The following is a 25,779-nucleotide window of genomic DNA, read 5'->3' as shown; positions in this document are numbered from 1 at the left end:
AGTTAAAAGTAAAAAATATTGTAAAATGCCACATAACTGATAAGCGCAAAAGATACATAGAAATAACATGGATTCAGAGTTGCTGTTCTAGCGAAGTTGGATTTAAATAACTATATATAGTAGATTGGAGAAGAGTGTTTTGACAAGTTTTAGTTAAAGAACATATTTTTAATTTATGCTAAAAAATAGGATCGGATAAAATAAAGTTTAATTATCAAGAAATTAATTATATATTTACATTTGTATTTGATAACGTTTTCCTTTATTATTAACACCACAATAATATTTAAACTATGTCGAAACACTTTTGTTCAACAACTTTAAACACCGATTTGCCATTATGGTACTACTCCATTGAATCAGCTCAAAGTCAAGTTAAAAAAATGATTTATTTATTTTTATATCGTAAGCTTCATGTCATGAAAAGCAAAGCAAAAAAAAAAATAAATAGAATTTTTAGCTACTCTCCGCTGCAATGCAACGCAAATGGGCTTTAACTTTAAAAAAATCTTTAACAAAATCAATAAATCAACGAAGCTAACTTTAAATGTTTTACATCCAAACATATTTACACTATACACTTACGATCAACTTTTACACAACCAATTTTTGAGACTAACACTCAAAATCTATACGTACATATTTATTTGAGGACTCCATGAGACATGCATAGTATGTACATATATTTTTCAAACAAACTGTATGCGGCAGGGTAAACTAATCTGGCAAAAGTAATTTAATTACAATAAAAAAATCTAATAATATGAGAACAAAAGTATATTTCCAACGGTACAAAAATGAAAACGTAAATGTAACAGAAATACAAATAAATGTTAAACTAATAATCGCACACTAGAATAATAAACACAAACAAACACACGATAGATTCAAAAACCAGAAAATGGCGAAATTTCGAGCCAATCGCAAATAGAAACAATAAATGTTAATTGAGGTCAAGTTAAATGAAAGTGAAATGTACAAGTTAAATGGTAAACATGATCAAGTCAAAATATAATGATACTCCTAAAGAAAAAACATATTTAAGCATACCTACATATTTGCGAAATAAAAAGAATGAAAATGTTAAAAAAAACAATAAATTCGTTCTGTCTATCTATCCAAGTCTAGTTTCGCAGCCGTTGGCTTTATTTTGATCTGGCAATGCCGTGTTGCTACCGTTTTTGGCAGCTCGATTAGCTAATACCCTTGGTTAATTTCCAATTGGCGGACTAGTTTTTGTTGTGGCTGTTCTCCGAAACCTGTTTTTACATGAACGTATTCATCCAGTTCTTATTATTGAAGTAAGATTTATGGAATAAATTGTTGAGCTTATTAAAGATTTTATTTCTTTTAATTTTAAAGTAATAATTGAAATTTTTTCAATTATGAAGAAAGGCTTGCTACATTTTTTGAATGATGTTTAGGAACCATTTTAACCAGTTAATCAACAATCGGGCTTTCGGTTGAATATACGAGTGTGACAAAAAATAAGACTAAGTTGCTAAGATAAAAATTGCCATTAAAATAAAATTCACTTTAAGAGCGGGGGTTCCAAATATAGCGGCATTTAATGTGTCATATACACCCTCACCAGCTGACTCAAATCCGAGGTAGCTGCTTAAAACAGCTGTTCGTGGCTCTTTGTACTCGAGACAGGTGATAATAAAGGCGCAAATGTTGCCCAGTCAGTTTACAAACAAATCTCAAAGCAGAAGTACCGATAAGGGGAGTAGTACCAGCACTCTAGATCGTCCAGGTAGGCAGATATATATGCGAATTACGTGCAGACTAAGGCGTACGGAAGAGGGAGAACGGCGTAAGAGGTCAATGCTATCTGTTAGTGCGCTTTGTTTTCGCTTAGCATGAATCACAGAGAACATTAAGTGTGAGGAGTGTATGCCATTACGATGACCTGAACGATAAGGCCAGTCTATACGCATTCGTGCCCATAAATGCCTCATTCCCGATCTTTCAGCCGTCCAGTGATCTTTCAAAACCGAATCGTTATACTTGCAGTGCAGCCATGAAATCCTGCCCTTCCATACTGGTGGCCTTGATATTGGCCTTCGTAAGCCCGAATCCCAGTTTTGGGTACTCCCCCCGAGAAGATGCCCGGCTCATAAGGGAATTTAAGCGGGCAGAAGAACTAAATCACGCCAAGATCGCCAGGGACCTTGTCCATCGAGCCAATTGGGCGGCCTTGGGAAGTCTCTCCACCAATAAACTAGTGGAAGGATATCCCATGGTCAACATTATCTCCATAGATGACAGCGATGCTAATGGTAACTCCACGGGAAGGATTCGCTTTTTGCTGACCGATCTGGATTTCACTGGTCCCGATTGGCAAAAAGACAACAAGGTCACATTCCTGTTCACCGATGAGCAGACTCTGAGGTGCAAGGATGGCGGAAAGGATCCCATGGAGCCCACATGTGCCCGCTCCATGATCAGCGGACAGGTCAAAAAAGTATGTGGAATATAATAAATACTATTCATATTTTTTAAAAATATTCCACTCCGATCATCAGTTGGATCCCCACGGAACCAGCTATCAACCTTCGTTGGATGCCTATGTTAGCCGTCACCCAGCTGCCAAAAATTGGCTAAAAGGTACTTTATTAAATTTTTAATTCTGCTATAATGTCAAGGAAATCATACAACAAATATTAATCAAAGTGAAAGTGAAACACAGAATACGATTTATTGCTGTTCTGATAACTTATAAGAAAAAAATAAATTGATTGCTATATGCATAAATGTATGCAATACAAATGCAATCCATTTTCCATTTCTTTAAAATCGATCTTGTTAATATTTCATTGTTTATCACACAGCCCACACTTTCTACCTTTGCGAGCTGGACATTACCAATATATTTGTGCTGGACTTTTATGGTGGTCCTCATGAAGTCAGCGCTTCCGACTATTACGCTGCATATATTTGAGGATCTCGATAAAGAAACCACCTGACGCCTCATATATGTACTTTGTTTACTGTGTACTTTGCGATCAACAAAATAATTGATAAGCTATTTTGCACAAAAAGAAGTATAGCAGACAAAAGACAATTTCAAAAGACACTTATCAGATAAGCCCTGTGATTTTACTCAACAGAACAACACAAAAAAAGAACAATTTATACAAATTAAAATATGTATATTTCATTAAATTAAACCGGTGTGGTACAATGTAATTATTTAATTAAAATGAAATGCCAAATTATTTTATACAAAGCGAAAGAGTATTAAATGTAGTTTTCACTGTAGGAGGCTTGTCTTTTCATGAAAACTAAAAATATATTTTCATTTAAGAGACAAGAAGTACTTATACAACTAGGTGGATGTTTAATTATCTCGTGCACATACCACTTTTGGAGATATTTATTCTCAAGTATTCTTACCTTCAATGACAAATAGACACAGGATCGCAATAATATAAGTAAGGATCGAGCGATATCAATTGAGGTCGAAAAAGGTAAGCTCTTAACCGTTTGATTGTGGAGTAAATGATGACTGATAGATCAGTATTCAGTGATCAAGTTTTTTCTGCATAACGCTTTTAATAAATTACGCATTAAATAATTAATTTTTGCTTGTTTTTTTTTGTTTTGTTTAAATTCAGATTTTTCTGTTTATTCTTATTGATATTTACACCATCCATATAGGCTAGCAGATATGTAGCATGTATCAAGAAAAGGTAGCGTACTATTTTTACGCACCTTTTTTTGCTGATCATGATGGAAAAATTTTTTTAATACACGTTCAGCAGAACTTTCGTAAAAAATCCATCAGTGATCAGTGATCATGTTGTTCTGCTTAATACGACCAATATCAGCCTGGGTAGTGATTAATTTCAAATATATTTTAAACGCAGTTTCTCAAAGTATATCAATAAAAATGGGTTAGTCTTGTAAGAGGGTTACAGCCAACGAATCTAGGATCCTGGAGCCTTGCACAGGGTGGCGTCGATCTTCTGCAACTGGGGCAGAATGTCGCGTAGCTTGGAGCGGTAGCGGACGTCCTTGGCCACCGGATTGTGTTCCAGGTAGATGGTCTGCAGGGCCTTGTTCATTTTAAGCAGCTCGATGTTCTTCCAGTCGTCCACTCCGTTGTGGTTTAGCCAGAGTTCCTCTAGGAGTTCCAGGCTCTCAAGGTTACCAATGGCCTTTATTCGGTTTTTGGCCAGGTCTAGGGTCTCCAGATTTTTGTTTTCTGAGAGATTTTCAATGGTTTCCACTCCGTTCTCCGATATGTAGAGCTCACGAAGGCTGGCCAACTTCTCGAGATTTTCGATTTTTATAATACGATTGGCCTGAAGGCTGAGAATCTCCAGGTTGACCAGTGTGTCGAGATTCTCAATCTTGGCTATCTTGTTTTTGCCCAGAAAGAGCTGTCGCAGATTCACCAGCATTTCAATATTTTCGATCTTCTTCAGTTTGTTATCCCCCAGCTCCAGCATGGTGAGACTGGTGAGCATTTGTAGGTTCTCGATTTGGGTAATGCGATTGGACACGAAGTACACCTTCTCCAACTTAACCAGCTTGTCCAGGTTTTCAATCTGCGTGAGTCGATTGAAGCTGATGTCCAGCACCTCCAGATTGGTCAAGTCATCAAGGTTCTCAATTTTGGTGATCTGATTATCGTAGAGCTCCAGTTCGATCAGGGTCTTCAGAGTGGACAAGTTCTCGATCTTCTTGATCAGATTCCAGCGCAGGAACAGGCGTTCGATCCGCGTGAGCTGCTCGAAGTTCTCCATTTTCTCGATCCGGTGATGATTCAGATCCAGCTCGTAGCACTCCGGATCGATGGTGATTACCTCCTCAATGGAGGCCACGTCTTCGGCGGGAATCACCTGGATTCCAGCCACAGTTTTGGCCTTTTCCGGATTGTTCATTGCTCTGTCAGCATCGCCCATGTCGGTGGTAAGTTATCCGGTATTTTTATTTAAAAGACTTCTTAAATTTTATTCTTGTTTGTTTCGCCAGGGCAGGGTGTTGAATAAGATGGGGTGGTTTTAGTTCTGAACGTTTGGACGTCACAAAGCCTGTTACGTTTTGTAAACAAAACTTAAATACTAAATTTAAATTAAAGTTTAAGCAATATGTATATCTTTAGTTTATATTTGACTTCATATTAGTTATGTTAAAATGTAATAAGCATTCTTGTGCAGTATTAAAAAAGCGCGTTAATTTGGCGTCACCTTAAAAGCATACCGGCTTTATATGCTGAAAGTGCTAGAGATGAGCACATTTCACCCAATAATATCAATCAATATATATAATATATGTAAATTTAACAACTTTGCCACAGAACTTCAAAATACTTTTCACAGTAATTTATAATAAATATATTTGTTATAAATAATTTCTCCAGCCCACAAGTTTTGTTAGCAAATACATTTATTAAAAATTCGTGAGTCATTCATTACCATCTCTTGCTAATTCTCTTTTATCGGCAGTGTTGGAAAACTCCAGACAGTCAGCTGTTCCCCAAGCGTGTTGATTTCAATTGGCAACAAATTGCATATTGTTTAAACAAAACGAGAAAAATGCTCTTAATTGACTGTCAACAAGTGGTTTAACCGTTTCTTCCACTAGTTTAAAAACGAAGCCTGACTGCTGGTATTGTAAAAGTAAAGGAAAGCGAATTAAAGTATAGCAAAAGCCAACGATCATGTCGACGGGTCTAAAATGTCGCAATTGCGGATCCAACGAGATCGAGGAAGACAATGCTCGCGGAGATCGGGGTAAGTGGTGAGGCTGTCAATGTCCCCCATTTATTTACCATATTCCATTCACTATAGTCTGCATGAACTGCGGTTCCGTGCTGGAGGATTCCCTCATTGTTTCCGAAGTTCAGTTCGAGGAAGTGGGCCATGGAGCAGCTGCAATTGGCCAGTTTGTGTCCGCCGAATCCTCGGGTGGAGCCACAAATTATGGCTACGGCAAGTTCCAGGTGGGATCCGGCACCGAGTCCCGGGAGGTAACCATCAAGAAAGCCAAAAAGGACATCACCCTGCTCTGCCAGCAGCTGCAACTATCCCAGCACTACGCGGATACGGCCCTCAATTTCTTCAAGATGGCATTGAGCAGGCATCTGACCCGCGGCAGGAAGAGCACCCACATTTACGCCGCCTGCGTGTACATGACCTGCAGGACGGAGGGCACTTCTCGTAAGTACAAAAATAGTTTTGCCTTAATGTAGCTAAATCCCTGGCTCAATCCTCCCCAGATCTCCTCATCGACATTAGCGACGTTCAGCAAATATGCTCCTATGAGCTGGGCCGCACCTACTTGAAGTTATCGCACGCCCTTTGTATCAACATACCGTCTGTGGGTGAGTGAACGTCATGAATATTAAGTCGCGTTTAGATAATTTCTATCAGTATCTACCAGAACAAGTGTTTAACTTATACGACAATGAGGTGAAGTCTTTAATAATTGAAAAAACAATAGAATCAGTCTGTTTTTTAGTCTTAAAAGATATGGTTATTTTAAAGAGAATAATATTCTTAAGGAAAAGGAGACCTTAAAATTACTATTTGCATTACGCAGTTTTAAAAGAACACTGAAAAATACCTTTCTACTACAAATTTTAAAAGAAGATTTCTTAAGAGAATATGGTCTTAATCCCTTGATTAACTTTTTGTTAATGGCAATAGAAAACAGAATTCTTGTTGACAAAGTAGAAGGTTTTTGTGCTGCCTGCTTGAAACAAATCACTTGCTGAAACATTTATAATAAATTATAGCCGTAAGCCATTTAAGTTAACAATAACTGTCGAGAGTTTAATTTAGAAAAGTTTTTCCATAATCTGGGGCTTATCTTGTATTTGAGATACATACATACAAAGATTCATTAGATATTGAAGATTTCTTCGTTTTTAGGTATCTTTCTCAAATCTATTTTCTACTTACCGCTTTTGACATTCAGAGCAATACTCTATCCAACTCCATAAACGATAATTCTTCAAACTTAAATTCGCAAAATTCTAATCATGTATTTCGTTTGATTAAAGTACATAATGGTAATAGATTCATAATCAATATAGGATAACATTTTCATTTACGTAGATATATATGGATATAAAAAAACGGTAATGGTCTTCTTATCAAAAGCAAAATATCAGTACAATTTCCAAAGAAATTCAAAAGTCGAACGTTAAACTGATTGTTGCGCAAAGCAGCCTTGAATAATGCATAGGAGAAAAATACGGGGCTTATATCAATTGAAAGGCATATGTGTATATATGAGAGATAATGGAACAACTACGAAATATAGATAATGCATTCTACAAGATTAATATTCGAATATTTTAATAGTGAAGATTTTGTGCGCATACTGGTACAAGATCCCTTGATTTCTATTTTGTTTCAAATCTCGTAAACTGGTTAACTTGGCTTTCAAATTCGTCGTATGCAATAACATGGCTTATTATCCCTTTAAGTGTATAGGTCTATAGTTTATCTATATGCGTATATATATATCAGTATTAGATCAGATGTGTGTATATGTAAGGTATATGCTGGCAAAAATATGTTTGGTATATATCGTATTAGTTTTTTCCACTCTATCTTCAAATCTCCTTTAGAATATTGGTTAACGCTAGCTTGACTGATTGCCCGATTTTCACTTATTGCATTTATATATACGTCTTTATTTCGCGCTTCTTTACTCTATCCCACCATCTTAAATCGTGGAACGTTTTAAGTTTTCGAGTCAACTACTAATCTTTATCTATATGTTATGGGTGTATATGTTCAACTTGTTTCGATTTTGAAAATATTTTTATATGCATTACCAACAACTATGTACAGTGCGTTTTAAAACTGCAAAACCGTCAAAGTTAACTTGCTTAACATAATTGGGAAGGATCTCTTTTTCGACTATCGAAAACTCCTTATATCGAATGACTTGCTTCGGATGACTTTCCTGTTGAGATGATCTCGTTCTGACAACTGTCTTAGAGCTTTAAAACGCACTGCCGTGGTGTATATATATGTGTCTATGTTTTTACGTGTATATATGACTATATATAGGACTATTACGAAAACTATAGCACTCTACTATCGTGATATATATGTATATATGCGCCTAAAACTCCAATTTGCTTTGTTGTGTTGCACTGAAAACCCATGAGTTTCGATTTTGTATCTGTAGCTGTTGCGATTGCTGTGTTTTGTATTGTTGTGTTGGTCTCCTCTGTTGCTGCTGCTGCTGTTGGCGGTAGTAACACGCTCCCTGCCATTCGGCACAGTAGAGCTGTGCGCATCAGGTGCTTCCATCGCCGGCCAGATCTTCTCCAGAGCCGTTGGCGTTGTTGCCCGATCCACTGCTGCCACTTAAGATAACAGTTCCGGCTGCTGTGACTGTTGGTCCTCCCCCGGTTGCTGACCCACCACCACCACCAATGGGTGTGGCACACACCGAGTTTGTGGGCGAACTCATGGCAGTCACCGTGGTGGGGCCGTAGAAGATCAGCTCCGGGATCTGACCACCCTGCACCCCCGTGCCGTTGGTGCTCTCCGACGAGCACTGGAACTGGAATGTTACATTGCCCATGAGCACCTCCGACATGCCCTCCTGACCAAAGAAGCTCAGTTCGTTGCCGTCGAGGATCACAGAGGCGGTGTAGTAGCACTCGGGCTCGATCTGGATGGGGTTCTCGAAGAACACGTGGAAAGTGTTGCTCGATCCGTCCGAGAAGAACTTGGTATCGTTCTCGGCGAGCGTGCGACCCAGGCGCTTCAGCTCGATCTTTACGTTGTAGTTGGCGGCGCCAGTCGACGAGCCGTACAGTCCAAAGCCCACAATGAAGATTCTGCAGGAAAAGTTTTTAATAAGCCAAATCCTTCAATTGAGTGTCCAGTTTACCTTCGATCCACCGAGAACTGAATGGAGTCACAGCGTCCGCGGTAGCGCCACTGATTCGAGCGGTAGGCGCACGACTGGAAGCGGTGGCACACCTGTGTCTTCAATCCCGCCCTGGATCGTGTGGGAAAGCCCAGCGAGGGCTTCATCTTGGCGGTGAAGTGCAGGAACATGTCGATCGTCTCCTGCGAGGAGAGAATGCCCGTCTGGGCCACGCCGTTGGCGAACTCTTCCAGCGACATGGTGGGAATGCGGATGAGATGCAGCGCCTGTCCCAGCAGCCTGCGCTTGTTTTGCGGCGTATCATCGATGCTCATCTTCTCGCAGGCGTTCAGGGCCCAGTTAAGAGCCGCCTCGAACAGGTGGATCTCCTTGCAGTTGAGGGTCTCCCGCGAGAGGATCGACTCAAACGTCTTGAGGTCAATGTCCACAAAGTCCTCGGACTTAACCGCCATCTCGGCCTGTGCGTCGATCACTTCCCAGCAACGTTGCATCAGCTCGGGCTCCTCGAACAGACGCGATTGACTGAGAAGTAGGCAGGCGTTTTTTGCCGTCAACTTCACCTCCAGGTAGTTGACGCAGGCCCTGGCCAAATGCGGGACGATGTACTTCTTGGCTGCGTATAACGTGGCCAGGATGTGTTCAGGTTCCAGTTTGATTTCATCACAATAGAGGTACCTAATGAGAGAACTTGAATCGCTTGTATCAGCAGCTCTAGTTAGTATCTCACCTCAGCAACGTTAGGAAGGCAGTGGGTTCCACGTCAGGCACTTTGATTTCCTGCTTGTTCTCCGCCAGTCCGCCATAGAACATGGCATAGAACACGGAGCTGCCCGTGGCGAGAATGTATTTGTGGGCGGGAATGGTCTGAATGGGATCGATGTCTGTCGAAAAGAGATAGGTTCACAGGTTAGAATTTGGCTGGCTACTGGAGGAAACGAGAATTACCGAACTCCCCACCCACAATGAACTTGACATCGGACATCAGTTCGTTGTTGAACATGGCCGCATTCCTCTCGAGAACCGTCGCCTTGCTGGCCTGCCAGTTGGGGTCCGCCGTATCGATGGCATTGGAGGCAGCTACGGCCGCGAAATGCCAGTTGGTGCCGGCGGAGCAGACATACGATCCACTGCCGCTGGTGGGCGTGGCGGAGATGGCAGCCACCGCAGCCGCTGCCGCAGAACTGGAGGGCAGACAGAAGGCCGTGGGGCTGCCGGAGATGCCACCGCCACTGCCCCCGCTGCCTCCACTCCCGCTGCTGTTGCTGTTCAGGGCGCCCGGCGAGGCCAGCGGCGAGGATGGGGCACTGATGGGCTGCGTTATCTGGATGTTGTGATCCGCTCCTGCAGAGGCACCTCCTCCTCCTCCTCCTCCAGCTGGCGATGCTCCTCCTCCGCCTCGCTGTTGTTGCTGCTGCTGCTGGTGATTGTGGGGCGGCGAGTGGAGCAGCCCGTTGCCATTGTTGAGGGTTTCCACTGTGGATGGGATTAGATAAACGGATTAATATTTGGGTTACCCAAGCTATACATATCTAGGCTGATGATCCCACCCAGTTCGCTTAAAACCAGCAGCACGCGTGGCCACATTTGTGCAACTTCCGCTGCGTGTGCATCGTAAATAACAAATGCCAGGGTCTCCCCTTTTTTCCACAGTTATTATGCCCCAAATACGGTGAAGCTTCTGTGAAAGCGAACAGCTTGCACCTGGTGAAACTTGGTTTATTACATTTTTGTAAAGAAATTATCGATATACTAAGTTTTAAAATGTATTGCCAAGAAAGAAGTGAATAATACTTTACATTAATTTGGGTTAATAGCTTTCTTCAACCAAAACTACATTTTGCAAAATTGTTGACTTTTTTTTCTTAGAAAGATAAATAATCAGACTTTAATGTGGTAAGAACTATTATATTATTGATTTAATGGATTTTTTCTACATTACATTAGTAAATTAATATTTTTTTTTACTTTTTAAAGATTAAATTAACGATAACTTATTCGTTTATTTTTCCTTTTATTATCAACTTGTTCTTGACACTTTAACCTTTCTACCTGTTTAAGTATAGGAAAATTTTGTAAACAAAGGTCGACCTTGAAAAATATGAATATCTTTTGTATCTATAGCTTGGAACTTCCAGTGATGTGGAGGGCAATCTCCTGAGAAGTTTGAACGGGAAAAGGTCTCGGTAGGGAGGTTTTGCTGTACTCTAAAAGTGGAGCGTCTCAAAATAGCAACGCAGTCGGCTGTTGTTTTTGTTGTTTGTGTTGCCAGACAGCGCCCCTCTTTGTAACGCCCCCCATGTTCCCCCTGCCACCGGTGACACTGTTTAAGTTGTGTGAAAAATCAATAACTCACAGACACAGGGCACCTGCGTGCCCCACCCCCTGCCCCTCCGCACCGCTTTTCCGCCACGGTTTTCCCCTAGATTTTTCCGCCTTACCATTTATCCATCCGCCATTTGGCTGCGAATGTGACATGCTCTCCTGATTTCGCTTTCCGGCGGATTTCAGCGACAATCGGTTGAGCGGATTGTGGCCTCCGTGATTGTTGGTCGAGGAATTGTTACTACTACTACTGGCCATCGCAGGGGGAAAGTGCGATTCGTAACGCTCCGGAATGAAAAAAACCAAAAAACCTTGTCGGGTTTTACTCAAGTACTCGCTGTTCAAACATTTGCCATCACTTAGGCCAGTCGTACGACTTTTTTACAGCGACTTTTTCATTTTTCCGAAGAATAGAATATAGAAGTACGTGAGTTTTTAACTTTTCACTAAATGTAAACACTAAATGTACTTAAAATACCAAAAATTATATTCTCCAACTGGTCACATTAGTGGAGACATGGTCACCCTAAATGCCAGTGCTGCCCAACACTTGAGTGACAGTGTTGGTTAGCGCTGCACTTAGGCGCCTGTTTTGAATTTCAATCAGCTAAAGTACGTCTGCTGACGATTTCGCAACCCATTTTGATTATATCACGGCCACTCGATGCTAATATGTATTTCCGTCATGGCGCGCCATAAAAAGGCGTACGTGTGGGAGCTAATAGGGCTGATCAAGAGGTTTTTTACACAAAAAAAAAAAAAAAACCTTAAAAAAAAAAATTTAAGCTTGAGCAGTTTTTAGGTAAAAACCAAATAACGAAAATTATTTTTAATCATGTTTTTTAGATCAAATTTTTCTTTTCCTTGACAGCAAATTTATTAAAGATCTCACCTAGAGTTATTTGGCTACCAATATTTTTCTGAGTGTAACTACCTCTATGTTTATATCTTTTATATTACAAGTCTCTGTCTCTTTTTCGGGACAGCCTTGCTGGGGCTTTACCTGGTATTTGCATGTCCGAATCGTATTTGGTCTATTATTTATTGCCTGGCCTGCGAATATTTGTTATGAAGAAACATATAGCTGAACTTGAAATCGATTTTGATGTGTTTGCTTGGTCAGCGAGCTTACTTGTCAAGGTTTGTTTATCTCTTAGCACATTCATGTACAATAAAACCTGTTTCTGCAGAAGCTACAGCAGCACCCGGCAGCCGAAGATCGAAGATGTGTGCCGAAAAATAAAAAAAACATGTTGTTGACCTTTGCTTAAGCTAATTTTTGAATCATACCCCTGCTAACTCCCTTTCTGGTAAATTGGTTACAAGTTAGGCTCATCTTAAACATATCTTTAATTAAATATTTGGGTCATTCTTTTTTATAATTTAGTAAGAGTTAAACTTTAAAATTAAAGTTCCTTTTATTTTTTACTTAGTGTCTATAAAAAATTTCGGATCCCCAACTGGGTTCTATATATAAATTTGTTCATTTAAGAACACAATGAGGTATCTCATAAGGTAATCGACGGTTCCGTGTTATTTTTAAGAGAGGATAGCCCTTCTTACTCACTGTGTTCTGGCGGTGGCAGCTCCTCGTTCTCCGGCACTCGAGCGGCGTACTCCGGCTCATAGTTGTGCGCGTAGGCGCTGCCCCAGTGGCCGGCGAAGTCTTCCTCCTCGAGGGTCAGCAGGTGGTCCAGCACCTGAACTCCCCGCTCGAGGGGGCCGTGGAACTTGTTGATCAGCTCGGAGAGCCGCAGGTTGAGGCCGTAGTTTCCCGAAGTAGCGCTGCTCGATTCGATGGCCCAGTAGAATAGGTGGCGTCCCAGGTGGCTGCTCAGGTGATTCGCAAAGGCCTCGATCATATTTCGGCCATCTGCGGGTTCATCTTCACATTATTTCAGCTCCTGGCTGTCAATGGGATATAATTAAAAACACATTAGAAAACCATAATCAAACAATCTTGTGGAAGGTATTTATTATTTATTTAATAAAATATCACAAGATTTAAAGCAATGCCTTATATTAAAAAAATGTATGTGCTTAAAACCCCCAAAAGGTTTCCATAGCTCTGCATATTTCTATTGATTAACACTTAATTAGAAACTGTTGAGAGTTTGCAGAAGCTTGGCATCTAGAATCGAAATTTTAATATTCAACAGTTTTTGGGAAATTATTAATTAGTCCCTTTTTTACATAAGAGTAGAATTTTATCTCGCTCTTTAGAGATTTATAAGCTCTACAAAAACTGTTAGTTCATAGTTTATGCAGAACATCAATTTGAAAGGGGAAAAATATTTTCCATATACCGTGAAATATTTTTCTAATTAGGTTAGACTAAACCCCTGCTCTCTTTTTACCAACAATAGTTAACTGAAGGAAACAAAACTGCCGAATTCACTTATGGTTTTGAAAAAGAGCCACCGCAAGTTACCGCAAAATACCACTCCTAATAGCGTGAACGCAATAGTAATTTTGATATGTAACATAATATGATTTTTATGGCTATAAATGATACAATTTCGAATCGATTTTGGCTCAGTCTTCAGGCTCGGCTCTCAAATGAAAAATTGCCAATTGCGGGCTGCACTTTCACTTCTCCATTTCCATTTTCAACTTAAACTCCGGCTCGCACGCATTTGTCGCATTTTATTAGCTGCAGGAAGTGAATTAAGTCGAGCCCCTCTCTTTTTGACCCCCCACCATTTTGGCTTAAATCTTTTTGGGTCAACTGGAGAACTCTTTTTGTGCCTTAACTCCGTCGCACTTGCACCTGACTCTCTGCCAGCGGAAATTATGCAAGCGGCTATTTTTAATTGGCAGCATGGCGAACTCCGTAACCAAAACAAAACGGCGACAGACATGAACATAATTTTTGTTTCTCTCTCTTTATTTTTGACTCGTCACGGCTGTCTTTGCCACAATCAACAAGTCTGTGTAGAGGGCGATATATGAATAAAGGTATCTCTCTCCACCTGACAAAATGATGTATTACAAGCTCCCCAAGCCGCTTCCCCCGCTGCCACGCCCCCAATAAACAAAGCAATTTGCTGTCGGCGCCTAATGAAGTTCTTCATGCTTCGATTCGTCTTTGGATTTGAACTGAGTTAGATCTTTGACTTGAATTAGTGTTGGTTAGCTGTAGATGATTAACTTTTGACGAAATTTTTGGTGTTTAACTAAAAAGTAATAAATATAACGAAACAAAGCTATTAATTAATAGGACCTAATAAACTTTGGGAAATCTGTTGATTTAAGTAATGATATTAATCGTGGAGGAACAATTGGTGTTGGGTAACAAGAGTTCATTACTAGGTAAGTGTTGCATAGCCAACAAATATTTAGGTAACTAAGTTTGTGAGCCTGCTGAGTAATTCGTCTGTCATATATCAGAATTCAAATACAATAAAAAATATTAATTAAACGCTAGGTATATATGTATTTGTAAACATTTTAAATCTTCACAATGAATAAAAGTAATTGAAATATTTTTCAGTCCATGATCCATTGCATTAAGCTTATTAATTTGATTCATTCTTTAAAAGGCTATAATTTTTTTTTTACTAACTATGAAGCTTTTTGAAACACAAAAAATTAAATCTAAAACACATGCTTGACTTGAGCCCAAATACATTTTTACGGAAAACCAACCAACAAGGTGGCGACTATTTCTAAATTTGAAATAAATTTAATATAAATTAATTGACTCTAAATCGCAATGATTGAAATGCAAAAAAATCTAGACAGCTGTCGTACTTCTCTTTCAAACACCCTCCGATTCTGCTTAACCCCTCGACCCTACTAGTTGCTATGCAAAACACACATACAATTTATGCTAAATTAATTTCATGGCTTAACAATCGAGTCACGTTTATTATTCATCAGCTGTGGGCTTTTGTTATTTTCCAGCCACATTTCAATTTCGGCTTGTTTTTTTTAATTTCTTTCTCGCGTGTGTTAGCGTTGATTTTCGTATTAAATGCGTATTTCCCGCTCTGCCATTGCACTCGGCATAAAAGTGCACTTCGAGTATGCCGCTTGCATTAACTTTGGACGCCCTTTTCTTAATTGTGTTCGTTGTTTTTCTCAGCGTTGGGTTTATTTCATTTTTCATTGCCTCTTTAATTGCAAATGGTGCGACCCACTTTTTGGCCAAGTCTCGGGTCAGAGACGCACACACACAATGACCGAAAAAGAGGTGGTAAAGGGGAGACCCCAAAGCAACGCCCGCGTAACACTTTCGATTTTTATTTCCTCATTACATGCTCGCCAAAAAAAAAAAGACCAACCACATCCACAAGATCACAGCAAAGCAGAAAATACAAAATCAAAAAAAAAAGTGAAGAGTGTGTGTTCGGTCTTTTGTTTTCTCATTATTTCGCGGCCCTTTTTTAACGAGCTCGAGCTCCTTTTGTTGCATTTTCCCCCGTCCAGGGCATTTGGCAATCGCCACGCATTTTGCTGATTAACCGAAAGTGTCATAAAGCCTTCAACGCCCCAACTCTCTGGTTTTCTGGATAAAATCTATGGCTCGAAAGCAATCGACCTCTGGAGCCCCTCACATCGCAGTTGCAAACATTCGCTCACGTGGCCAACGATATAACCTGCCGAACTCTTGGCCAAGCACTCGAACTGTCGATTAGGCGATCACTCGGTCAAGTGGTCAGCAAAAGAGCTCGCTGATTTGCCGATTTTGCACTTTAATTGTGCGCGCTTGTCTGATTTTGTTTTTCAGTTTTTCTTAGCCAATTTGCAAATTTTGTATATTTTTTGTTGCCTTTTTATGGCGACTTGCAAGCCAACTCTGTAATCTGATAAGGGCTTCAAGGAACGAATTAAAAGGTTTCGACTTTAAAAGAAATCGAATTGGGGTCAAAACCGCATACTTTTAGACGGGTTCAAGTGTTAAAGGTGCGAGAATAAAAATAAAATAAAACAAATTTAATTATTATGACCTATTCATGTGTCTTTGCAATTTTCGATCTTCTTAATTTATTTGTGTAATATTCTCAAGACCAAAAATGAGATCAATTTTAAGGTAACCAAATGTACAGCTGATAAATTCTGTAAAATATTTGAATTGGATTTACTAAAAACAATTTATATAACAACGCGGCATTGGTTTTCTGCATTCCAAATCTATTAAAATCAATTCTTTTAATGGTTTAACCAAACCACAAAGTTTAAAATTTTTGGTACCGAATAGGTTTATTGAAACTGTTTCAATATCAAAGCCTTTTTGCCAAGGAACTTCCAAGACAAAAAATTATTTTATTGAGTAACTATTTCGCTGGTACGAAGGTTCTGCGGCGACTTATGAATATATTTGCATTCGCTACGCTTAGTGCAACATTTCTGGACCAGAGTATCTAATTCTCGTCAAGCTTCACAGTCGGCGTTCCATTTGGTGGGACTCTCGACTTTTGTTTAAGGTGTTTCCATGTAAGTTTGGACCTCGCTTCGAGTGCCCTTAGGTTGTTTCGCAATTATTCAAACCGTCAGCTGTCGGCTAATGCCTCTGTCTTTCGGTTTTGAAGTCTATCAGCTTTTCAGCCAGCGTCTTTGGCTTTAGACGCTTTAATTTGCAGATAATTTTATAGACATTAACATGCAGTTTTCCTCACTCACTTTTCATATCTCATAGCATTATTTGGTAAGTCATGTTGCATTTTGTCTAATGACTCGACGAATTAACACTTTTTTACAATTCGTTATTTTTGCTGCTTGAATTCGATTCTTTCTGGCCCAGAAAAATCCCCATTTGAATGCTCTTTCGACTCGCAATGATTTGCTGAATTCTAATTCTGTCTCTGTGGTTATTGTGACATGTTCTTTGTCAAATATTTATTGGTGTGTTTCGATTTCTGGCGAAACCCGTTTTCGTTTCCTTTTCTGCGTGTATATTAGTTAAAGTTTATAAATTGTCATCAAGTTACTTAATACTTAAGTATTCATGCCTCCAGTTTGAACGTTTCTTGAGTGGAATTCTAAATGCGAGTTCGATGTCTGGATTGAAAAGATGTGTTTTATTTGTTTCGCCAGCTTTTTCTCTTATTTCTGGGTGGGGCCGATTTTTTAGTTTTAACTTTAGTGTACCTTGTTTTGAAATACAAACACGAAACGCTGTGAGACTTTGGCTGACCGGGAAATTCGAGTATTTTGAAAAACTTAAACCTCGGGGAGTACAAACACTGGGAGGGCTGTCATTAAAAGCAGCGCCTCTAAACACAAATCATGGTTATGAGCAGTAAATTACAGCCAAATGCTCGGCAATTAACCGAGAGTGCAGCTAACGGATAATTATACGGCGTGATTACTTATCCCATGGTGATAAGAGAGTTCAGCCTTGATTGAGATCTCAGTTTGTTTATTTTTCAACTGGAGGCGTCGATCATTAGACATCCATTAATTCAGTAGGTTTAATGAAGCAACGGCAGTTAAAGTTGAATTCCTCAACTTGCTGATTATTTTTAGCATGGCAAAGCACTTTCCGGGTGACACTTAGTGGGTTAAATATTGGAACAATTAATTATCTTCAGCCACTGATAGTCCGCAGCTTAAATCGATTTATTCTAGGTAGTAAACACGTGACGAAATCCGAAATGAGGGAATATTCGAGACAGGTGGATAAACAGTGTTTGGAGGCATTAGAAACAATTATCTGTGCGGAATTTTTGGGGATTTTTTTCGCTTGTATTTGCACTTCACTCAAAGCAATTTTCTTTAGGTGTTTTTTTTTTTTTTCACGCTCAACCGGCATCGCAAAGCTGTCAGCTGAGTGTTGAGAAAATGAAAAAAACAAAACTGCACATAAATTAAAACGTCAACAGAAGAACAAACAAACGAGGTACGCGCACTTTGTCAACGATTATTATTATTTTAACAAGCAATCAGACAAATACACACTTTTGTAATTTGTTGGGATGGACGGCAAACCGCAGACAACTGATGAATTGGGCTTTTTATGTGTGGAGGGATTTTTTCTGGGGATCTTCTTCTTTTATTTGGCTTGCGCATGCGCGACGACCGGCCACGTTTTTGAATTTAGTTTTATTTTTCGACTTGCGGCTGCGACTGCGCGAGTCAACGAACGAATTCGTAGTGAGATACTAATTTTTCAAGTGAGATCCAAAACCGGCAACTGGAGACTCGCCAGCCGATCGACTACGATCGACCAAATGGATTTAGCTTCGGTTTTTTTTCGCGGTCGCCTTGAGACGGGCGTTTGTTGCATGCGATAAAAAGGCACGATTTGATTTTTATTTTTATTAAGTGCTAACCAATTTTAATGATTTAGCTTTTGCTTGCACGACTCTTGTACGCGACATTTCCTCAGATTGCATTTCCTCATTAATCTCGCGTTCTTGGTCAATTACAAAACAATTTAAGCAGCAAAACGCAGTTAATTGCTGGTGTTAAGGGGAACTCGAACCGCAATTGCTGGTAATTTTTTTACAAAATGCAGAGTAATCAGAGAAGCAGGGTGCAGGGGTGCACCCAAAATGATAATTGCTGTCATGACAAACGCAAAAATAAAGTTTAAATAATAATAATTTCACTAGCTGCAGTTGCAGAATGCGCAAAATTGGATGAAGTGGTTGCGAGGAGGAGGCGGCCAACATTAAGAAACCATTAGCCGCAGCCGTGCTGCTGGCAACTATCAAGAAGTAGCAGTACACTAAAAAAATAGGAATAATATAGGCTTAAATTCAAATTTGAACAGTCAATATAAACTTAACTTTAAAAAATTGTGATATATTGAATTAATTTTACTAATAACATGACAAAGCCACTAAAATGTCAAATGGTATAAAAAGCTTTTAAGAAAATATTTTCTTTTCTTTTAAGAATTAATATTTTTACAATTTTGAACATGAAATAAAATAGGTGGAATTTATATTAAAACTTATACATTTTATTCTTTGACATATATTATATTTAAAGTCGATTGAGTGGACTTTCAATGCACTTACCCAAGTAACATTAAACAATGACTTAAAGCTTTAAGAAATCTTAAATGCTGATGCTAATTAAGCGAATTAAAAAAACATATTTCTCTGAGTGTAGCAGTTAGGCAGCAGTTCGGGTAACAGCTGTGGCAGATGAGTGGGCGCTGTGCTGAAGGGTCAATGCAGTCACAGTTTCCAATCGCAGTTCGCAGTTCGCCGTCACCGCATCAGCGGCATCATTTTTCAAGTGGAGCACTTAACGGCAGTAGCAACAAAAAGGCAGGGGCGGTGACAAAGGGACATTTTCAGGGGGCGCCGGAGTTTGATGGCGGCTGCTGCTGGGCCTCCGCAAATGTGCCCATTCATTAGGGTTTAATAAATAATTTTTTCCTACTTTGCGGAGTTAATTTTTTGTTCTGTTTGTGGAGTGCAGTTGGCGAGACTTTGACAAGCATCCCCTCCCCGTGTCCGCCCGTTTGTTCGGTCAGCGGGGGTTGACGTTAAACAGCTTTTGCCTTTGTGTGTCAAGTGGCGCTGCACAAGCAACCAGCTCGGGGGATGGAAGCCAAAGGATTAGCAGTAAGTTCCGGGATAATGTGCTAAACTCTGGATAGGGTTGATGGATAAATATTAAAAAAGTCATAAAAACAATTTGTAAGTTACTTGACGTACGCTTTTTTTTGCATAATTCGTAACATAAATATGCTTAGCGAAATCGATCATTGAACGCTTAAACTAAAATCGGGAAACTTAAAAGCGAATGAAAGGCGGGGATTTAACAATAATTTTTGTGAAATATCTTCAAAAGCGTGTGAAGAATACATTTAATGGTAAACTCTTTGAAGCTATTAAAACCTGAAATAAAATTATTGTTTCGCCACATCTTTTTTATTGAGTATAAATTATGTAAGACTTACATCTCATTTAAAAAATATGTTTTCTCGTAATTATTTAAATAATTAAAACCAATATGGTCTACCATTTATTTAGTCATTAACTTAAACAATTATACGGACAATTATGTAAAGTGTAATGGTATAATTCAAGTGACCATCCACTCAAACCACTATAAAGCTCTTAGAAAATCGGATTTACTATCTTCAGTTTCCCAGACCAATTTGCGGTCAAATTGTAGAAAATATAAAAAACCTATTGGCAAATAACTTTGGCAAGGTCGTGTCGCTGTTGGCTTTGATTTTCCAATGCGTTTCGCACTGTTTTCTTAGACGTATTTGTTGTGCCTTAATTGCTGTTTGCTTTTTCGTTTTGGCTTTGGTTTTGGTTTTTGCCCTGTGCGAAAGACTGGGCCAAGTGTTAATTGCACATGTTGTCTTGTGGGTTTCCTTGGCTGGGCCTGTCTTCAATCTAGTTCAAATATGCCTAATTATCGGTTTAATAGGCCAATGAATAGCCCAAAACCTTTGGCGGGACTACGTGACGGATGCGTGATGTTCGTGCGCAGCCCATACAACTTATCGCATGCTAGAAAACCTCAGTCGCCGACTCTTCGGCTTTCAAACTCTTTTGTTTGCTGTTTGCTCACTCTCCGGATCTGACTCTCTGTACCTCTCATTGCCATGTAAAAGTTGAATGAATTGAATAATATCGGACCTGAAGTTCGGGTTCAAGATTGTTTATTTCGGCAGCTGTCCATGAAGACGTGGGCCGGTTATTGAATGTTTTCGGTTTCATTGGCTAGACCGACCCGGCTTCAAGGTCGGCGAACAAGTTCTTCGGCTGATGCTCTTGCAGTTTGTTAATTTTATTGAAATCTTTTGATTTTATGAAGATACTATGACTGAGGTTTAAGGCACAAATTTATAAAGATTGATGCAGGTTCTTAATCAAACCATAAGTATATAAGTGCGAATTTTTTTAGTATTTGTCAACTTAAAGCGAAAAGTATAACTAAGAACCAAATTAAATTGTACCAACATTTAAATCTTTAGGGGCATTTCAATAAAACCACATTTATTAGTAAGCTATTAAAATGAACTGCTCAATACTCGCTAATATGTTTCTAAACCTTTCGGCTTAATTAAGTTAATACCTGAATGTTAATTAGTCGTTAATATGGCGCAAACGTCAATTCCGATGAATCGTCAAGGGTATTTCCTCAAATTTCTTTCGGTATCTGCCTGTATATTTACTTTTTTGTTGCCGTTGCCCACAGACCCGTGTTTGTACATCATGCGTTTTGCCAATCGCCTGCAGTTGGGCGCCAAAACGCATGAGGTTTCGATGACGGCCCTGAGGATTGTGCAGCGCATGAAGAAGGATTGCATGCACTCGGGACGACGACCCACCGGCCTCTGTGGAGCAGGTGAGTGAACCGCAATGTCGAAGTCAATAACCACTGCTGAAAGGGACTACTTTCGACCTTAAGCTCTGCTGATTGCGGCCCGCATGCACGATTTCAGTCGCACAATGCTAGACGTGATCGGTGTGGTCAAGATCCACGAGTCAACGCTCCGCAAGCGTCTCTCCGAGTTCGCCGAGACGCCCTCGGGTGGACTGACTTTGGAGGAGTTCATGACGGTCGATTTGGAGCGCGAACAGGATCCACCTTCGTTTAAGGCAGCGCGCAAAAAGGATCGCGAGAGGATCAAAGATGTGAGTGTTTGTCTATGGAATAATTTCCGTTTGAAAACGACTTTCTCTATTGTTAGATGGGCGAACATGAGCTTACGGAGCTGCAGAAGGAGATTGACGCTCATCTGGAAAAGGACCTGGGCAAGTACTCCAGCTCCGTGTTCCGCCAGCTGGCGAAGGGAAAGTGCGCCACCTCGGGCAGCTCCCCAAGCACTCCCACGAGCACCTCTGAAAAGGATCTCGAACTGGAGGAGTCACGCCAGTTTATCGAACAATCCAATGCACAGGTCATCAAGGAGCTGATAGCCAAGAACGAGGATGTGAAGAAGGCCGAACCCGGTGGCTTGGTGGCTGGCATCGAAGGCCTCCGTCCGGACATCGAGGCCATGTGTAGGGTGACCCAGAGCGATCTGGAGGACGTGGAGAAGGCCAAACAGCCCCAGGAGCAGGAACTCATCACCGACGATCTGAACGACGACGAGCTGGACCAGTATGTGCTGACCGAAGAGGAAGCGGTGGCCAAGCTGGAAATGTGGAAGAACCTCAACGCCGAGTATCTGCGGGAGCAGAAGGAGCGCGACGAGCGGCTGGCCAAGGAGCGTGAGGAGGGCAAGCCGGAGCGAAAGAAGCGCAAGCCGCGCAAAAAGGTCATCGGCCCCTCGTCCACCGCCGGCGAAGCCATCGAGAAGATGCTGCAGGAGAAGAAGATCTCCAGCAAGATCAACTACGAGATACTCAAGACCCTGACCGAGGGCATTGGCGGGCTGACGGACGACTCGGCTGGAACCAGTGCGGACACCAAACCGAGCACTCTGGAGGAGTTGAAGCAGCAGCCCGTGATTGTGGAGGAAGGACCCATTGCTCCCAAGAGCAGGGGCTCCAGGCCAGCCTACGACCTGCCCGGGCCAAGTAGGAAGCGCCCCAAGCTGGAGGTGGGTCTGCCTGTCAGCCAGGCAGCGGATGAGGAGCAGCCAGATACCAAGCCCGCTGTGCTGGTAGAAGCAGGTGCGTTAAACCGACCAACTAAGGTTTCTTGCCTACAAACTAATCCTGAAATCTCCTCCTCAGATGACGTGGACGAAGACGTGGAGGCGGAAGCCGAAGAGGCTGATGCCGAGCCCGAGGCAGAACCGGAGGCCACTCTGCAGGACATGCTCAACACGGGCGGGGACGACGATGAGTTCGGCTATGGCTTCGACGAGGAGGAGGAATACTAGGCCTAGACTCGCATTTAGCGTTTAAAACATTTTAGTATATATAGTACACACCGACTTTATAGTACCCAACCTACTCGTAATACAATTAAACTAAGCATTAAGGCCCGTGCACGTGTTGCCGCCCAGCGCGTTAGCAGGGAAGGTCATTAAATCATGGCCTCCTCCTCGCAGCCATTTACATGTTTAAGCCATGTCGGCGCGAGCACTCCCGTACACTCCGGAGTCCGGACTGGTACTTGTAGCTATGTAGCTTCTAATTGTTGGCTCTGCCGTGGCGCGCCTCCAAGTGCTGCAAATAAATATTTCACTCTTAATCATGTTTTGCACTCTGTTTTGCTTGCCTTTCTCCGGCACTGCAGGCGGCCACCAGCTCAGTTCAGCTTCTGCTTCTGCTTCTGCTTCGGCTTCGGCTTCAATTCAGTTGTTGGCCCGGCCAGGAACTTGGCCCGGCTCCACGGCCGTTGCGTTGAGTGGCAAGTGCCCGGCAATGAGCTGTTGAGTCTGCCGAGCACTTGTCTCTGCGATTTTATAGTTATTATGTTGTAATTAGTGTTAATTTACTTGCCTCCGGTTCAGCAAGTCAGCTTCAGCGCTCCCATAAACTATGCTACACCTTGGGGCAGCTAACGATATTCGAATTGTTAGTAATTTCTATTCCGAACAAATTAGCTAATTGGCTAGGCTCTATGATTAAGTTGTCGTCTAATAACTATAAGCTAATTAATTGCTTAATAAATATTTTAAACTTATCAGTAAAAACTTAAACTTTTGGATTAATTGCCACATCCCTATATAACATAGTGTGTCTAATAGCCCTTAAGAACCATAAAGTATTTAATTGGCAGTTCTCAGATCCCGGCATTTTTATTCACCGAACTAATAATGAAACAGAAAAAATCAGACAATTATCGAATACATTTCCTTCATTAAGCATAGTTAACTTTCGATTTAAACTTTTCTCACACTCCAACTAAATGATTGCAACTTTTCTGTTCGTGGAACCTGTAATTCGTTTCACTTTTCAACAAATTTATGTCGGAAGCAAAGTTGAGAGCAAGCCGGCTTTCCCCGTTCGCCAAATGGCTGCCGAACCAAGCTGAAGTTAACTGCACTTAATGCCCATTCGCTAATTTGCATAAGCCCACAGTGAGGGCCCCAAGGATAATTATTAATAAAATGCACACGAACCGCTCGAGAATCCAGGGCGTGGCCCTGGCCATTTCCCGGGGCAGGCTTTGCTGGCCAAGTTGCAACGATAATGTGAACTGTAGGCACATGTAAATCCCCAAGCAAATGTGACAGTAAAATGGCAATTAGTAGACATCTTGACTTGACCAGCCACTTGGAAGTTTCCTGGTCAGTGCGACTAATTTATGCGCAGCCAGCTGGGAACTGTTCGGAGCAAGGTGGAGGTGCTCCTAGTCCATCCATGGCACGCCTCTTGATGTGGATAATCGCCCGATTAAGCACATTAATCCCCAATGACCGACCTTTAATGCTGCTTAACACGCATTCTCCTATAGGTTTTTAGTGGTGCTCACTTTTTTTGCCAGGTATTACGAAAGTGTTTTGGTTTTAAATTAAATTATGATCAAATATGATAACGCTTAAAAAACAAGTTTTAAAAATTACATGGTTATTATTGTTCTTTTTTTTATTAGTTTAATGTTGTATTTTTCTTAAACTTGCTTTTGGGCAGCTTAATCTAAAAATACATTGGGTAAAAAAAAATTATTTACAGAGAGGCACATTATATATTATTTATACATTATGTACTTATTATACACATTTTAATACACTATATTTATTGTAAATTATATATTTATTTAAAGATTTTAGCAGAAAGATCCGTTGGGCTAATAAAAAACTATATGGTTATAAGAGGTTCCATAGAACAAAATAAAATATATTAATATATTCGTTTACTGTAAATTATATTTTTAAAGGTATTTTATGTGTTCGAACTTGCATTAATTTGTTTTTTGCTGATGCGACTGTCACTTGGGGGATATTAATAAAAAATCCTTTCTTTGCCGCTAAAATTCAATAAAACATTCCAGTATATATTGAATACACGATTAACATATATTTTAATTCAGTTTAATTAAAAATGTGCCAAGCTGAGGCCATTTCACAGTTCCGGGGATTTTGTTGGCTTTTCATTTTTTTTTTATCTGTTTAATTTTTTTTTTCGCTGCTTTTACTCGCCTTTTCTCTCAATAAAAATTGTATCATTTACACTTTATTTGCGGATTTGGCTGCTTTATTATTAAATACAGCCGCCACAGGCTGCCATGGTTGGTGGACTTTCTGGCGACGTCGGAGATCATTTTGAAAAGTATTTAATAAGTGGAAACAAATAAAGCGGCAACAGCAAATACCGAAAATGCGAAAATAAGCGTTTAATTAAAATAAGTTGTGTGGGTGCTGGCCTGGCGAAGTGGACATAAACGAGTAAATGGGAGCGTGAAGCGTTTAATACGCTTAAAGTGCGGCGCGTTAAGTATACGCAGTGTATGATTCTTGGCAACAGACCTATTTTCTGCTACGCACACTATTTAAATGTACATTAAGAACTGGAAACCTATTTAATTAGAAGCAACGACTCCGCAAAACTAGTTGCAATAAGTGCAGTTTTGCGCGCATTAAACGATCCGATCCAAAAGTATGCTACAATTTAAAGCCACCCTTCGATTTTAAATTTGATTTGCGATTTAAAAGCAAGTGGGGTAACTAATTTATGCGCTAATTATGTTGTGTTTTGGCTATCGAGTGTTGTTTCGGCTCGATGAATAATTAAAACGAGTTATCCCTGCGTGTCTATTAATTAT

The 25,779-nt window shown here is 40.4% G+C and overlaps 4 protein-coding genes across 8 annotated transcripts; 2 read left to right on the top strand and 2 right to left on the bottom strand.

The window, feature by feature from the left end:
* Window positions 1–1,596: 1,596 nt before the first annotated feature.
* On the top strand, window positions 1,597–3,248 carry LOC128264530 (protein CREG1). 3 transcript variants are annotated; one of them, XM_053000053.1, is made up of 4 exons: window positions 1,597–1,756; window positions 2,017–2,467; window positions 2,529–2,610; window positions 2,835–3,248. In XM_053000053.1, the coding sequence occupies exons 2-4, from the start codon at window positions 2,024–2,026 to the stop codon at window positions 2,942–2,944; spliced, it is 636 nt and encodes a 211-aa protein (XP_052856013.1). In that variant the 5' UTR covers window positions 1,597–1,756; window positions 2,017–2,023; the 3' UTR covers window positions 2,945–3,248. The 3 variants fall into 3 exon arrangements, with proteins under 3 accessions (XP_052856013.1, XP_052856023.1, XP_052856032.1); XM_053000063.1 differs by lacking the exon at window positions 1,597–1,756 and having other exon boundaries at window positions 1,890–2,467; XM_053000072.1 differs by lacking the exons at window positions 1,597–1,756; window positions 2,529–2,610 and having other exon boundaries at window positions 1,927–2,467.
* A 591-nt stretch (window positions 3,249–3,839) lies between these two features.
* Window positions 3,840–5,151, bottom strand: LOC128264521 (protein phosphatase 1 regulatory subunit 7). Its single transcript, XM_053000043.1, has one exon. The coding sequence runs from the start codon at window positions 4,911–4,913 to the stop codon at window positions 3,933–3,935; it is 981 nt and encodes a 326-aa protein (XP_052856003.1). The 5' UTR covers window positions 4,914–5,151; the 3' UTR covers window positions 3,840–3,932.
* A 315-nt stretch (window positions 5,152–5,466) lies between these two features.
* LOC128252894 (transcription factor IIIB 90 kDa subunit) lies at window positions 5,467–24,513 on the top strand. Its single transcript, XM_052981072.1, has 7 exons — window positions 5,467–5,744; window positions 5,802–6,170; window positions 6,230–6,334; window positions 21,313–21,462; window positions 21,526–21,752; window positions 21,809–22,736; window positions 22,800–24,513. The coding sequence occupies exons 1-7, from the start codon at window positions 5,672–5,674 to the stop codon at window positions 22,946–22,948; spliced, it is 2,001 nt and encodes a 666-aa protein (XP_052837032.1). The 5' UTR covers window positions 5,467–5,671; the 3' UTR covers window positions 22,949–24,513.
* Window positions 6,973–18,299, bottom strand: LOC128252893 (BTB/POZ domain-containing protein 6-B). Of its 3 annotated transcripts, none has more exons than XM_052981068.1 (6): window positions 18,097–18,299; window positions 12,761–13,101; window positions 9,817–10,344; window positions 9,599–9,752; window positions 8,872–9,546; window positions 6,973–8,818 (listed from the first exon to the last, which is right to left on the bottom strand). In XM_052981068.1, exons 2-6 carry the CDS (start codon window positions 13,053–13,055, stop codon window positions 8,269–8,271), a joined length of 2,202 nt encoding a protein of 733 aa, XP_052837028.1. In that variant the 5' UTR covers window positions 13,056–13,101; window positions 18,097–18,299; the 3' UTR covers window positions 6,973–8,268. The 3 variants fall into 3 exon arrangements, with proteins under 3 accessions (XP_052837028.1, XP_052837030.1, XP_052837031.1); XM_052981070.1 differs by having other exon boundaries at window positions 12,761–13,097; XM_052981071.1 differs by lacking the exons at window positions 12,761–13,101; window positions 18,097–18,299 and adding an exon at window positions 11,310–11,667.
* Window positions 24,514–25,779: the final 1,266 nt, after the last annotated feature.

The sequence above is a fragment of the Drosophila gunungcola genome, chromosome 3R (assembly GCF_025200985.1).
Source record: "Drosophila gunungcola strain Sukarami chromosome 3R, Dgunungcola_SK_2, whole genome shotgun sequence".
Classification (NCBI taxonomy): Eukaryota; Metazoa; Arthropoda; class Insecta; order Diptera; family Drosophilidae; genus Drosophila; species Drosophila gunungcola.
This window is presented reverse-complemented; position numbering and strand designations above follow the sequence as displayed.

What these genes read in the sequence shown, in the direction of transcription:
- LOC128264530 (XM_053000053.1), top strand. Translation starts at nt 2,024, where the DNA reads ATGAAATCCTGCCCTTCCATACTGGTGGCCTTGATATTGGCCTTCGTA. An exon ending in TCAGCGGACAGGTCAAAAAA is followed by an intron (nt 2,468 to 2,528) that starts GTATGTGGAATA and finishes TCCGATCATCAG; the next exon opens with TTGGATCCCCACGGAACCAG. An exon ending in TGCCAAAAATTGGCTAAAAG is followed by an intron (nt 2,611 to 2,834) that starts GTACTTTATTAA and finishes TTTATCACACAG; the next exon opens with CCCACACTTTCTACCTTTGC.
- LOC128264521 (XM_053000043.1), bottom strand. Translation starts at nt 4,913, where the DNA reads ATGGGCGATGCTGACAGAGCAATGAACAATCCGGAAAAGGCCAAAACT.
- LOC128252894 (XM_052981072.1), top strand. Translation starts at nt 5,672, where the DNA reads ATGTCGACGGGTCTAAAATGTCGCAATTGCGGATCCAACGAGATCGAG. An exon ending in CAATGCTCGCGGAGATCGGG is followed by an intron (nt 5,745 to 5,801) that starts GTAAGTGGTGAG and finishes CATTCACTATAG; the next exon opens with TCTGCATGAACTGCGGTTCC. An exon ending in TATCAACATACCGTCTGTGG is followed by an intron (nt 6,335 to 21,312) that starts GTGAGTGAACGT and finishes CGTTGCCCACAG; the next exon opens with ACCCGTGTTTGTACATCATG.
- LOC128252893 (XM_052981068.1), bottom strand. Translation starts at nt 13,055, where the DNA reads ATGATCGAGGCCTTTGCGAATCACCTGAGCAGCCACCTGGGACGCCAC. An exon ending in GCTGCCACCGCCAGAACACA is followed by an intron (nt 10,345 to 12,760) that starts GTGAGTAAGAAG and finishes TCCCATCCACAG; the next exon opens with TGGAAACCCTCAACAATGGC. An exon ending in CAGTTCTCGGTGGATCGAAG is followed by an intron (nt 8,819 to 8,871) that starts GTAAACTGGACA and finishes CTTTTCCTGCAG; the next exon opens with AATCTTCATTGTGGGCTTTG.